This window comes from Taudactylus pleione, unplaced genomic scaffold, assembly GCF_031769625.1.
Source record: "Taudactylus pleione unplaced genomic scaffold, aTauple2 ptg000331l, whole genome shotgun sequence".
Classification (NCBI taxonomy): domain Eukaryota; kingdom Metazoa; phylum Chordata; class Amphibia; order Anura; family Myobatrachidae; genus Taudactylus; species Taudactylus pleione.
Genome location: NW_028284732.1, coordinates 4,431,106 through 4,446,450, shown reverse-complemented (window position 1 = coordinate 4,446,450; position 15,345 = coordinate 4,431,106). Strand labels below are relative to the sequence as shown.

At 42.5% G+C, this 15,345-nt stretch overlaps 1 protein-coding gene across 2 annotated transcripts in view; it reads right to left on the bottom strand.

The window, feature by feature from the left end:
• Window positions 1–238: 238 nt before the first annotated feature.
• MPP2 (MAGUK p55 scaffold protein 2) overlaps window positions 239–15,345 on the bottom strand; it is a 40,513-nt gene continuing 25,406 nt past the window's right edge. For both annotated transcript variants that reach the window (XM_088443598.1, XM_088443599.1), the window contains 3 exons: window positions 5,724–5,926; window positions 3,224–3,352; window positions 239–1,943 (listed from right to left, as the gene is read on the bottom strand). In XM_088443598.1, the coding sequence (XP_088299724.1) occupies window positions 1,767–1,943; window positions 3,224–3,352; window positions 5,724–5,926 (509 nt within the window). In that variant the 3' untranslated portion in view covers window positions 239–1,766. The remainder of the gene's footprint in view (window positions 1,944–3,223; window positions 3,353–5,723; window positions 5,927–15,345) is intronic.

Sequence of the window (15,345 nt, the reverse complement as noted above, 5' to 3'; positions counted from 1 at the left end):
TCATCATCGGATTTGCTCGTAAACCATCGGGTTTGCGTACAAATCAGAATCAGGCCTAATGTATTTTTTTTTAAAGTTGAAACTCAGAATTGATATGCAGCTTTCTTATGGATCAGGCCACAAGATGGCTCCCTCCACTGTGTAGAGGTGATGGGAACACTTTAAGAACCTATTCTAGTTAGGGCTGAACAGTTTTGGGTGCCTAAGATGACTGGTAGTTAGTCTTCCTTAATTCTGTCAAGATTTTATAAACAGATCAAAATCCTAGCAAAATCTAAATTAAAGTCCTATCAGTACATCCAATGTTACATATATTAGCAATACACACACAAAATATTTCTTAAACAAATTGAATATATATATAGTATATGTGGGGGGTTACTATCAGTATAGGTTTACCCTTTGGGAAGCCTATTCATCACATACCACAGCGATACCTGTTCTGCTAAAAGAAGTATCGGGATGCCTTCACTTCACTAGCCTGCCCACAGCTCCAGATTCTGCACCCTTCAGACAATCTAATTCCAGACCTCATCAACCTACCCTTCCACATAATTAACACTTTTTTAAGCAACCCATCACCTTCCCCATATCCACCTCCAGCATTATATTCTTTTTACTGTCTTACCTGCTTCTGTAATATGTCTATTCTACTACTACTATGGGTAGTTCATTTGCTATTTTTATAATTTTTGCCAATATGTCAGTATTGATTCAATACAGTATATCTCCACATAATGCATACTGTATGTCAACCATTGTAATTTATGCAGTGCGTCCAAGATGGTACTTTCGTTGGCTGGATGAACAATCCACGCAACTGATGATTCCGTGTTCATATATTGTATTTCAGATTTTGAAACTGAACATTACGTCATAGTTTATGAGAGGTTCAGGAACTGAGTTCCTGCTTGTTCCTGCTGCAAAATAACACTGCATATATCCATGTAATGCTTATCCCACCCTTTGTAACCTGTGTAGTGCGTCCAAAATGGCTGCCTGCTTTGGAACTTTCGTGGATGGGATGAACAATTATGAACTGATGATTCTGTTGGTATCTAGTATCTTGTATCTTGTATTTTGTATTTCCGATTTTTTATTTAACCACTGCAATCATGATAGTTTCCTCCTATGTAATATGGTTTCTCTCCTGCAAATGTAAAGTGAATTGAGTCCTCCTGGAGAAAAACACTATATATAAACAAACATTATTATTAAGTAGCTGATTTTGTTTCAGCAGGGATCTTTTTAAAAATAAAAGGACTATTACTACACTCTGCAAAATAATATAACACATGTCATATCTAGCATATAGACTTCCTTACCCCAGGTAGCAGACTACCTCTTTAACTCAATGTCACTCTTCACTTTTATTAGGAAACGACAACAATTGATATATTTAAGGGAATATAACGCCACTTAATTGTGTTTACGTTATTAGAGAGAAAATTATTTTTATAATATACTGTAACCCTCAGGGAAGTGCTACTAATGGGAAATTAAATGTAAAATATACACCTTTACCCCACCTAGGGCCAGCTATGTAGTTAGTGGGTAATTGTAGACACCATCAACAAGACAGAGAATAACAGAGGAAAGAATGGGACAGGACGTTGACAACTGAATATATAAGGTGTATTGAAATTAAGGAGCAAGATTTAGGTGGAGGTGAAATCCAGATAGAATCCAGATGCATGTCCAATTTTATCTACTGTCGTCTCACTCTAGGAAATGCTTACTGACTGAGTATGTGGATAGTAAGAGTTCTAGTAGACCCAACTGACAGGGACCCACTGGGGCTCAGTGCGCAGCTTCTCCAGGGCCACTTGTAGTTCCTGAAAACTTTGATCCAAATCCGAGTTGACCAGACTGAGATCAAAATAATGGCCATAGGCCTGCTGAAGACGTTCACTCTCCTCTACAATACGCAGGAGCTCTCCATCCTATGAGAGAAGCAAGATTGTCACATGTAATAGAAACAAGAATATTGATACTGAAATCAAATCAGCAAAGATTGCAGGAGGGAGGAATCAAGAATAAATAACAAAGAATGTAGAAAAGATGAGGGATAAGTGGGGAACTTCAAAAATATTTAAAAGAGAAGAGAAAGACAGATAATATGATAAAAATGGACAAGGAGAATTGTAGGGTTTAACTAGAATGTACAGTGCACCATCACCTACATATAATGTCCTTCGGTAGAGCCAATATCCATTATATATATATCCAGTATTCAATATATAAATAAGAGCTTTTATACTGTGGGAGGGAAAATGTAAATGCACAAACACATCTACAATAGTAAGGAGAGACACAGACTAGACCAACTCTAAAATGCACTGCAACAATAGAGCTGCTCAGTATGTGTGTGCACCTGATCTACACATAGTGACAGAACTACCTTGGGGGTGCCTCCCTCACAGTCCGCTGTGGCCCACCAGGGTCCAACAGCACTGCCGAATCTGAAAAGAGTCTATCTGAAAAGAGTAGAGCGGATTCCTCTTCTAAATTTTGCATGAGCAGAGTGGGGGGCTCAGGAGTTCACAGTGGCATTGCCAGGACTTTACGTTTTGCTAAGTGACCCGGCAATGCATTGCTCTGTCCCTGTCTGTGTGCATACACATTTTGTTTGCATTTACACCCCTTCCATTCCAGTGCTCGGCTGCAAATTCTGTACACTGGCAAACTTTGCACCAGACTCTAAATCAGCCCCTATGTTTGTGAGCAACCAGAGCAATTCAAATTCAGTATACATTGGCATGAAGTAGTGTCAAGCAAAACAGAACAAGCAACATAGAAAAGGTGATTAAGTGTCTCCTCATTTGAATAAGATGTGTCATTACCACCCTATAAACATAGAACACACATATGCAAATATAAGGGAATGGGATTGAAATGCCGACAGTGTGAGCCCGACAGCAGGAAATCCAGACAGCGGCAGGTAAGTGATCTAACCCTCCCCTCTCCCTCCCTAACCCTAACTCCTTCGTTAGGGGTACCTAACCCTGAACTGCCCCCCGGGGGTGCCTAACCCTAACCTCGGACTTACCTCGTTCGGGCATGCGTCATCCTGGATTCCGGTGTCGGGATTAGGATAAGCATTAGTATTTCGATGCCTATCATAAATCCTTTGCCGGCATTCTGCAGTCGGGGTTGTGACTGGCGGCTCACATAACTACATCATAATATAAGGGGGCATTACACAAAGTGCACTGACACTTACCGATAATTGCTTGGCTGTCAAACCGGCCTCCACTGCACCCTGATTATTAGATTTCAGGGTCTCAAAGTCTGGAGCCCCAATAAACACAACATATGGTACAAACTCAGCAGTCCTGAGGACTTTCACTGCCTGAGGAAAAAAATCATGTGTGTGTGTTACGTAGAGAAAAAAAACCATACCTGCAACTTACTATTTATATTATTGACATTACATGCATTTCAGGAGTATAGATAACACAAACATTGTATATATACGGCTTACTGGTCTACATGATGTTCTAAGCCTTGGAGAGAGATGAAGTGGATGGAGATAAAGGGGTATATTTACAAATACGTATATATATATATAAGTGCAGGTTTCTAGAAGTGGAGATGTTGCCCATAGCAACCAATCAGATTCTACTATAGTAAATATACTCCAAAGTATCAACCAATCAGCTCCTAACTGTCATTTTTCAAACACAGCCTGTAAAGTGACAGTAAGGAGCTGATTGGTTTGTACTTTATCTCCGTCCACTTCAACTCTCTCCAAGGCTTAGTACATAGAACGTCACAAATTACGCCCATGCTACATATTATCCCCTTTACTTCTCTAGCCAAAAACACTGCCTCTCCTTTCTCATTCTTCATATTTTCTTTGTATACTCTTCATTTACAGGCCAGAGAAAATATAATTGTACAATTTATTTGTTTCTGATATTATTGCACTGATTTTGCCACCCAGTGCATATAAGTATATGCTCCATTCAACATTTTAATTTGTTATGGACACATGGTATTTTGGATATTTTTGGAGCATGAAGGAATTAGCATATCTGCAAAAGTAAAACCTGTCTTCAGTATACTGTATATTGGGGCTGATCCAGAGCTGGGAGCAGAGCACCTTGGCAATACCTTGTTGCATTGCAGGTGGGATGGATATAAATAGTGCAGAGAGATTTAGATTTGGGATAAACTGAAATCTAAATTGCAGTGAAAAATAAAGCTGTGCAGCATTTGTGAGCTGCATGCAAAAGCAGCCAGTATTTACCACGCATGCAATAAATTAAAACAAAAAATTGTGGCCCTCATTCAGAGCCGTACGCTCTGAGCAGAGCGCACGCTCTGAATGAGGGCCGCCCTCCATAATTATGGAGCGTCCTCCTGGACGCTCGTATAGCTGTGGGTCACCACCCACAGCCTATACGAGCGTGCAGTTTGATGGCCGCGATGGTCTTGACCATCGCGACCATCGCCACTGCGAGCCGGAGCCTGCGGTTGAGTTTTTCAACCGCAAGGCCCGGAGTGATTTTGGCTCTATCAGAGCCAAAATCACTCCCACTGACCTCACTAGTGATGTCAGTGGGCTGGCTTCTGACGGTAGGCGTTCCCTTGGGAACGCCCCCGTCAGGGAGGCACGCCCCCGGCACGCCCACCAAAGGGGGCGTGCTGTCAATCAACATCGACAGCACGCCCCCTTTGATCAGACACAACGAGCGAAGGAAAGTCCTTCGCTCGTCGCGTCTGGCGCATGCGCACGACGGAGCTCCCGCAGTCATGCGCATGCGCAGTGCACAACATCGACCCACTTGCGAGCGGACAGCCACTTGCGAGTGGGTCTGAATCAGGCCCAGTGTTCCTTATAGTGCACCATGGTTTGCCCAGGTGCAAAGTTACTCCTATTTTGACTTTGCTCCCAACTTAGAATCAACCAAATGATCTCATTTGGTTCAGCCCCATGAAGTCACACCAGACATGTTTGCAATATAGATGTCTTTAGGCCTCACTTTATTTGAAATTTGTGAATCACATTTGCAGTTCAAGGCTCACATTTGAAGTTTGGTGTTCATGTTTGAAGTTTACCATAGGCGATCAAAGTTTGTTGTGTTCAAGGTGCACTATTGGAGGTTTGTGTGTACTGTTCTCAGTTTGTGTTAATATTCTAAAATAAAAACGAAGTTTGCATTTGAGGTTTCAGTTTAAATTCAGGGGTTGCCATTCATGTTCAAGATTTGCTATTCGCGTTCTAGGTTCACTGTTCGAAGTTCTTGTTGAGTACTGAGTTTGATGTTCATACTTGTCGTTAGTGTTTGAGTTTTGCCCAAAATACATGACTACTATATGTATTTATGATTGAATGTGTTCAAGTATGTGCAATCATGTGCAAAATGCCTCAAACATGATTAAACCAGCTGCATAAATGCTGGCTCTCCAAAAAAGCCTCAATAACACTGGAGCTAACACCATATTCAGCTGGTGTGGCCAAACACCAGTTTGTCAGCCCCCATGAAAACTTATGGGAGCTGCTTTTGTGCTTGGAAATGGAGGGAACGCGGCAGATTTGGAGGTATTAGCTGCGGTCCCTCCATATAAAATCCTGGGGATGCCTAGATCTTACAGTGACTTCCCACAAAACTTTAATAAATACAGTAGACTCCTATAAGAGTTTAGGTAAAGATTTAATGCTATTATAATTACAGTGATGGAATGGTTTCATTTCATGATATTGTACACATTCTCACCTGTGGATTGACATCCAGAACACACATTTTTCCTAATGCCACCACTTCCTGTATTGAGCTGATCTTTGTTCCATAAAGATTGCTCTCATATTCTCCATGCTCCAAATACCGCCCAGCCTTTATGTCTTGCTCCATCTCTGAACGTGATACAAAGGAATACGACTGACCATCCCATTCTCCTTCCTTCCTCTTCCTAGAGGTGTCTGCAAGGACAGAGAACGTAAGAGATTGTGTGGGAGAATTCAGGTGGGAGGCAAACACTCTGCGGAGATGCCATTCTCTGGATTAATATCTGAACTTCCCTGATATCTTTTATGGACCATATAGTAAAATGTGCTTTCTCAGGGGAGGATGTATGGTAAGTAATTGCATTGGGTGCAGTGTGTGTGCCCCTTTTTCAGAGGACTGTGTGCACATCACCCATTATATAGATATACCACTGCATGAAGTCTCATCTACAAATGTACAAAAGTGCAGTGTGAATGTTTATTTATTTGTGATGTATCTACTGTTACTCAATTGCATTCATTATTTAAAAGAAGGGGATGGGTTTATGGGCAAGATCTCGGCGTCAGTAGGGAAATGAGTCTGAAAAAAAGTGAGATTTTGTGTTGAGGGATGCGCTTATTCAACTAAGTGGGCAGCGTGGAGAAAAAACATTTAGGGCGTGGTTCCCTATTTTATATGTAGGCGCTCAGTCATTTCATTCCCACAAAAGGACATGAATTATCTGCCTGGTTCCAGTTTTGGAAAACCGACCTTATCTCTATATTTTCCATGACATGAGAGGCACACTTTATACATGAATATAAAGAAAGCTTTGAAACACACAACAGTGCCATACATCATACAGGCTGTTCTGATATCCCCTCTCTGTCTCATGATAAATGAAGCCATATACTGTACAGTATAAGCCTAAATCAAGCAGTATTACAGTCTAAGGCTAAATCAAGCAGTATTACAGTACAGGTGGAGTCTCCCATATCCAAATATTCCAAAATACGGAATTGTTTTAGCATGACTGAGATAATGACACCTTTGATTTCTGATGGTTCAGTGTACACAAACTTTGTTTAAGGCACAAAATCATTACAAATATTGTAAAAAAATAACCTTCATGCTGTGTGTATAAGGTGTATATGAAACATAAATTAATTTAATGTATGTACAGAAACTTTGTTTGAGCTACAAAATTATTGAAAATATTTAAGAAAATGACCTGCAGTCTGTGTATAAGGGAGATCGGTATGATAAGCCGGCGGCTTAAATCCTGACAGTGGAAGCCCAGCTGGTTGAGAATCCCGGCAGCGGTAAGTAAGTACTTTGACCTACCTCTACCCCCCCTAACCCTAACCCTCCCTTGGTGGCACCTAACCCTAACCTCTGGAGGGGGTACCTAACCCTAAACTACCCTCTAGTAGTGCCTAAACCTAACCCCCCTCCCCGCACCCTAAACCTAACCCTCCCGTGGGGGTGCTGAACCCTAACATCCCCCTAGTAGTGCCTAACCCTAACCCCCCCTTCCTATAGCCTAACCCTAACCTTCCCGGGCGGTGCCTAACCCTAACCTCCCCCCCAGTGTTGCCTAAACCCCTATTCCCCGGGGACTTTGGCGTTACTTACCCATCTGGATGATTGGGATTCTGGAGCTTCGAGATGCCGGCGTCGGTATCCTGTTCACTGTTGGGATATCGTAGCCGGCATTTTGCCAGGCGGCGGGATGTAGGCGGCGGGATATCGATGCCCGCCATTCCGTCCGTCGGCAATGTGACCGCATACTTTATAAGGTGTATATGACACATAAATGCATTCTGTGTTTGGATTTGGATCCCATTCCCAAGATATCTCATTATGTTAGGCAAATATTCCAAAATACGGAATATTCCGGTACCCAAAATACCCCTGGTCCAAAGCACTTTGGATATGGGAGACTCAACCTGTAAAAGGTTAAATCAAGCAGTATTACAGTCTAAGGCTAAATCAACAAGTATTACAGTATAAGGCTAAATCAAGCCGTATTACAGTATAAAGCCATGTACACACTGGCTGATATTGTGAACGATATAACAATATCATTATTGTTCAATTGTTCACAATATCGTCCAGTGTGTATGCAAGATATCGTTCAGTGTATAGACTCAATGTCGTTAACGACATTGAGCCTGGCAAACACTTAACGATATCGCTCATGGAGCAAATCATTAAGTATGTATGCACTAGGGATGAGCGGGTTCGGTTCCCTGAGAACCGAACCCACCCGAACTTCGGGGATCCGGGGCGATCCGAGCCCAAGCTCGGATCTCCCTGTCTGCCCCGGATCCCTCTCCCGAGGCAAAACCTCGAGATCTGCTGTCGGATCTCGAGGTTTTGCCTCGAGCGGCCATTTAAAAAAAAATGCCTTTGCCTTTAATGGGCAAAGTGCTGATTGGCTGACAGAGCCGTCTGTCACGGCTCTCAGCCAATCAGCATTATGGTGCTCATTTGCATGTAGCACGGACTCGTGAGATCTGTGCTACATGCATCTGTGTGATTGACAGTGACACAGAGCACAGATGGGTCAGTGAGACCCGTCTGTGCTGCTGTGTATTTCAATGACACAGATGCACGCACGGACCAGGAGATCCGTGCTACTTGCATCTGTGTCATTGACACAGAGCACTAACGGGTCCGTGAGACCCGTCTGTGCTGCTGTGGTAAATAAAAAAAAAAAAACCTGTGTAAAAAGAGAAAAAAATGGCGTCCTCCCCCCCAAAAAAAGAGCAACCAGCCCCGGGCATTAGTGACCCAGTGCTGGGTGTGCTTAAATACAGGGGACAAACGACATAGGGGTCCCCTGTACTTAAACACAACCAGCACCGGGCTAGTCAGAACCAGAGCTGGTTGCCAAAATACGGGGGACAAACGACGTAGGGGTCCCCCGTATTCTGCGCAACCAGCTCTGGGCTCTGATCCGGTCCTGGTTCTGGAAATACAGGGGAAAAAAATGAGTAGGGTTCCCCTGTATGTTCCAGAACCAGCACTGGACTTTTTCTAGCGGGGGGCTGATGCCACAGCCAGGGGAGCCCTTTCACCGGGCCCCCCAGCCGCAGCATCAGCCCTGACCGCTAGTCAGCCCAGGCCGGGGATCCCTGGAGAGCTGGGGACCCCCCCAATAAAGGGGTCACCCTCTCCAGGGCACCCCAGGCCCAGGCTGATAGCCCGGGGCTATCCCCGCCACCCCTGGTGGCGGTGGGTGGCGGGTTGATTGTGTGGTGTGGTGTAAATAAAGAATATCAAACATTGTCTTTACAAGTAGAACTGCAAGTCCCAGCAAGCCTGCCCCGCATGCTGGTACTTGGAGAACCACAAGTACCAGCATGCAGGGCATTAAGGGCCCACTAGTACCTGTAGTTCACCTGTAAAAAAATGTTTAAAAAAAACACAGGACACACACACCGTGACAGTATAAGTTTATTAAACATACATACACACACACACACACACACACACACATGTACACATACTCACCTATGTAACCCTGTAGCATCGGTCCACTTGTCCGGTAAAGTATCCATAGGGGACCTGTGAAAAAAAACATACTCACCATCTCCTATGCGAGGTTCTGTCCTCTTCGTTCCAAAGTAGGCATCCCCGGACTTGGCAAAAAAAAAAAACGAAAACGCGATCCACGAACTTAGTACCGTTCTATAGAACGGTACTTCCCGAATGAGAGCTTAGCGGCGGGGTATCACCATGGAAACCCCGCTGCTAAGCGTTCATTGGCTGAGAGAGGCCATCTCCCGTCTCTCTCAGCCAATGAACGGCTCCCTCCATTGTAGTCAATGCTGGGAGCCGCAAGGTTATTAAAGTTTACCCTGCGGTTCCCACCATTGACTACAATGGAGGGAGCCGTTCATTGGCTGAGAGACGGGAGATGACCTCTCTCAGCCAATGAACGCTTAGCAGCGGGGTTTCCATGGTGATACCCCGCCGCTAAGCTCTCATTCGGGAAGTACCGTTCTATAGAACGGTACTAAGTTCGTGGATCGCGTTTTCGTTTTTTTTTTTTGCCAAGTCCGGGGATGCCTACTTTGGAACGAAGAGGACAGAACCTCGCATAGGAGATGGTGAGTATGTTTTTTTTCACAGGTCCCCTAGGGATACTTTACCGGACAAGTGGACCGATGCTACAGGTTACATAGGTGAGTATGTGTACATGTGTGTGTGTGTATGTATGTTTAATAAACTTATACTGTCACGGTGTGTGTGTCCTGTGTTTTTTTAAACATTTTTTTTACAGGTGAACTACAGGTACTAGTGGGCCCTTAATGCCCTGCATGCTGGTACTTGTGGTTCTCCAAGTACCAGCATGCGGGGCAGGCTAGCTGGGACTTGCAGTTCTACTTGTAAAGACAATGTTTGATATTCTTTATTTACACCACACCACACAATCAACCCGCCACCCACCGCCACCAGGGGTGGCGGGGATAGCCCCGGGCTATCAGCCTGGGCCTGGGGTGCCCTGGAGAGGGTGACCCCTTTATTGGGGGGGTCCCCAGCTCTCCAGGGATCCCCGGCCTGGGCTGACTAGCGGTCAGGGTTGATGCTGCGGCTGGGGGGCCCGGTGAAAGGGCTCCCCTGGCTGTGGCATCAGCCCCCCGCTAGAAAAAGTCCAGTGCTGGTTCTGGAACATACAGGGGAACCCTACTCATTTTTTGTCCCCTATATTTCCAGAACCAGGACCGGATCAGAGCCCAGAGCTGGTTGCGCAGAATACAGGGGACCCCTACGTCGTTTGTCCCCCGTATTTTGGCAACCAGCGCTGGTTCTGACTAGCCCGGTGCTGGTTGTGCTTAAGTACAGGGGACCCCTACGTCGTTTGTCCCCTGTATTTAAGCACACCCAGCACTGGGTTACTAATGCCCGGGGCTGGTTGCTCTTTTTTGGGGGGGTGCACGCCATTTTTTTCTTTTTTTACACAGGTTTTTTTTTTTTTTTTTTACCACAGCAGCACAGACGGGTCTCACGGACCTGTCATTGCTCTGTGCCAATCACACAGATGCATGTAGCACGGATCTCCCGGGTTCGTGCTACATGCAAATGGGCACCATAACGCTGATTGGCTTCCTGTCTGCCACTGCAGTGCCACTCCTAGATGGGCCACGTGTTTGTGCCGCCCCCTTGTGTCGCTTAGCATAGTCATCCAGCTTCCTCGGTACAACCTTTTGGCCTAAAAACAATATTGTGAGGTGTGAGGTGTTCAGAATAGAGTGGAAATGAGTGGAAATTAATGTTATTGGGGTTATTAATAGCGTAGGAACAAAAAAAGGCCCATTTATGTGATTTTAGCGGGGTTTTTTTATTTTTTAAGAAAAAATCCAGATCCAAAACACAAAACCCAGAACCCAAAACACGGAAGGGTGGTTTTGGCAAAACCAATCCAGATCCAAAACACGAAGAAAGATCCAGATCCAAAACCAAAACACAAAACACGAAAAGTGTCCGGTGCACACCCCTAGTATGCACCTTAAGGCTTAATCAAGCAGTATTACATTATAAGGCTAAATAAACAGCCTGTTAGTAGAAAACCAAAAATTAAATGAATGAAGTGATAGTACCGTAGGTTATACTTTGATATGATATTTCCGATGTTTCCACCATGTGCATATTCGATGTGATCCACATATGATGTTGGCTTTATTTTACATGGCTGTTTCCAAAGACTGAAAAGCATTTGTGCACATCCCATAATAAGAATATCTGCTTAATATTATTGGGCTACAGAATCATGTTTTATTACTAGAGATGCTTGACCAGGCCTGTATATTGATTCTCAAACTGCTATGATAAATTGATTTTAAAAATGCTCCATACTTTCTCGCATTTAGCAATAGGGGGAGATGTACTAAGCTCTGAAAAGTGATAAAGTACCAGCCACTCAGCTCCCAACTGTCATGTTACAGCCTGTGTTTGAAAAAATGACAGTTGGGAGCTGATTGGCTGGAGGTTGATCACTCTCCAGTTTATCACTTTTCAGAGCTTAGTACATCTGGCCCTTAGAGAAAGGTTCCATCATGTATAAGCAGGTCTGTCCATATTCAAAACCACTGAAATACGTTCAAGATAAAATTTATATTTTGGTGTTGTTTATAGGCAAATGGTGAACAGTGAACTTTCAACGTAAATGGTGAACTATAAACTGAATAGTGTTCGAAATTTGATTAAAAATAAAAAACATTTATTATTTAATACAAACAAGACCTGTGCACTTTGAAACACAAATTCAAATCGGAGTCTTTTGACAATTGTGAGCATGTCCATGGCCATGAAAATGTTCCAGCATTTCTATTTAATATTAAATTATACATTTATCATCTCTAACATTAAAGTGGATAGAGCATTGTATGTCTATCAAAATAGTTGTATACTGATGTGCTAGTTCTGTATTGTTAAATATTTAGTTTAATGTGTCCATAATGTGTATCAATTAGATTTGTTTTCATAATTCTGATGGTTGTAACACAGATGTTTTCCGCAAACAATTAAGTTTGCTCACTTCAAATTAAAAACAATCAAACTGTTTAGGCAGTAAAAATACAGAACATTATTTTAAAGAGAAAAACTTAGACCGTTGTAAAATGTCTTGTGTGAACTTGCCCATATATTTCCATGATAGCTCTGACAGTGATTAACTTGGCAAACTGGTCAATGATTACATTGCACAGACATACAAAGCCAGAGGCAAACCTGGCAAATCACCCGTCCAAACATGTGATGCATGGTCACTGTGTCACATGGTCCCATGCTGAGTACATGGTGGGTGCTTACATCAGAAAAGATGGAGTCCAGTGCTAAGCAGATGGAATCTCTGTGATTTTATTGGTTACAGCATGTGGAAAACTGGCTAATAGGAAATATAACTTGGACTCTGCACCTTTTCTGGTGTATTGTAAGTAAATAATAACTGTCTCATGTTGCTTGATGTTATCGTTGCGGCAGTGTTGCCATTAGACACTACAGGCTGGCACCCTACCATAATTACAGCTGCCCACAGCGTCTCTAATTGCTCCAGGCACTGCAGTAGTTCCAGATGCTGGCACCCCTGCCCCCTTATGCGTGATGTCATAATGTCATGCACAAAGGGGGCAGGGGGCGGCACAGGGTGATCAGATCCCTTGTTGCGGCTCTGGCAAAAGGATACTTTATGGTAAAGTTTGGTGCTGTGCCTCCATGGCTCTTCATGTTTTTACCGCACTAAGGGGGAGATTTAATAAAGCTTGGAGAGAGATAAAATTGGAGATAAATAGCACCAACCAATCAGCTCCTAACTGTCATTTTTCAAACACAGCCTGTAAAGTGACAGTTAAGAGCTGATTGGTTGGTGCCATTTATCTCCAATTTTATCTCTCTCCAAGCTTTATTAAATCTCCCCCTATGTCTTTAGATTGAGTTAGCTATTGTAGCCTATAGGCTAAGTTTTTTTATTTTTTGTCACTGGAGAGGCACCTTTGGCACCCTCCTGGGCAGCCTATACTGCATGGCCCGATGGTCTCGCATGTGTAGTTGTCTGTCTCCCGGCAAAAGAATTTGAATGAATAGCCAATAAAAATAATATCTTAGTATGGGGAAGAAGAAGAAAACTCTCTTGTTGGGGGCACTCGAATGTAAAGGTTATAATAAGAATAATATATAAAAAATAACTTTTATTAGATATATTTTAAAATACCAAAAACAAGTCAGAGCCTGTTACTTATTGGCATTACTGTTGGAATAACAGCTATAAATTATCACAAGCAGAACACGAACATACATAGAACATAAGACAACATATAATACAATACTTATCACAATTGTGTGAAGCTAAGTGAAATATTACAAATAGGTCTATAATTCTCTGTCTCATACAATATTGAGACCTATATAAAACATATACTAGTTCAATGACCTCATAATGTCGTCATAGCACAATGGCTAATCAGAATTACGGCAGAAGCATACAAGGAAATCTTCTAGAAAAGAATGTGATAATAACCATACAATATTCAATATAGGTTACGTGAGATATCACAGCACAATAACACTGAACAGTAATCAGAGAAATACAATGATAAGGGGGTCAGATGAAATAATAGCTGACCCTGCAAATATCAAAATGAATATAAGTAAATCACAGGTTGTAATGAGAGGCAGATCACACGTAGGTCGCCTGTGATGCCACCCAGGTACTTGTAGACAGTAAGGTTATAGGAAAAAGTAAAGCTACTCCTTTATGTGGAGTTTACAAAATAGCAGCTGCTGCATGCCATTGTATAGCCATTGAATGGCATGTGAGCGTACTATAAAGGTACTCCCAGGGTAGGGAATAAGTACAATGAGTATCTGTTGTTGGACTGCGTTAAAAAGAAGATCCTGGTGTAAACATTGCAGGAACCTCTAATAGGCGCACCCCAATGAGAGTACTCATAGAGACAATAGTTATCGTAATGAAATAACACAGCATAGGTTTGCGATCTGTGCTGCTGCCAGTCATATACCAAAGGTAGTGGTGAGTGGTGGGAAACCCAGATCGCATATGCAGTGATAGGAAGAAAGAGTATGAGTGTAGCTGCACTATGGCTAGTACAGGACAAGTGGAGCTCTGTTGCCCTAAAGGTATTGCAGGGTCACAAACTTGTCTCTGTTGAATAAAGCCACTCAGTGCACTAAAGAAAGTGTAGTATGAAAAGTACCTGAGCGCTCACCTCCAGGGAGCCGGTGTGTAGTATAGAAAATCTGCCACTAGAAGAGCCTGTCAGTATGCTGCCATGACGAATCCCGCCTGTACACAGCCGGATTCGCGGGTCTGAGACGCGCGTTTCACTGTCGCTTCCTCAGTCAGATGCATGTGGACTGTGATACACAGGTGATCTTTAACCTGCGTTGTGACCAATGGGAGAGCAGGTGCTGTGTGTTGCAGATGCAATACCCTTGTCAATAGGTCTAAGTGTTAACTCCCTCTATTGGTCCACAGCAACAGGAGGGAGTGAGTCATAGGAGGGGGGAGTGTTTGGGTTAGATGAAGCTCATAACGATCAGGCTAACAGGCTAAGGTGGAAAACCTGACTAGTAGCTAAAGTGTCTGTCTTGCAGCAAAAATAGTTATGCAAAAATGCTAATACCAAACATACAGATATATAAATAGTAGATATAAATAAGTGTGTATAAAGTGATTAGAATAAAGAAAATGATACCAAAATAAAAATAAAAATAAATAAAAATAAAAATAAAAATTAAAAATATTAAAAATAAAAATAATAATAATAATAATAATAACAACAATAATAACAATAATAATAATAATAATGAGTAGATAATAAATAATTAATAAATATATGAATATGAATGGTGATGTGATGACAGTGATATATTCTAGAAAAGTGTATACAAATGTGAATACAGATTGTGTGCAGAAATACCTTGACATAAGTTGACATGAAGTATAAGGTAAATACCAAAAGGATATGTTGGATGTATAGAGTGATCAGGAATTAAGGTTATAAAATTGATGAAACATCAAAGTGATGAGAACATGGCTAAGATAAACAAATGAGAAGACAAATTAAAACAGTGTGGGGTAATGAGTATTCAATAATAATGCTGAGAT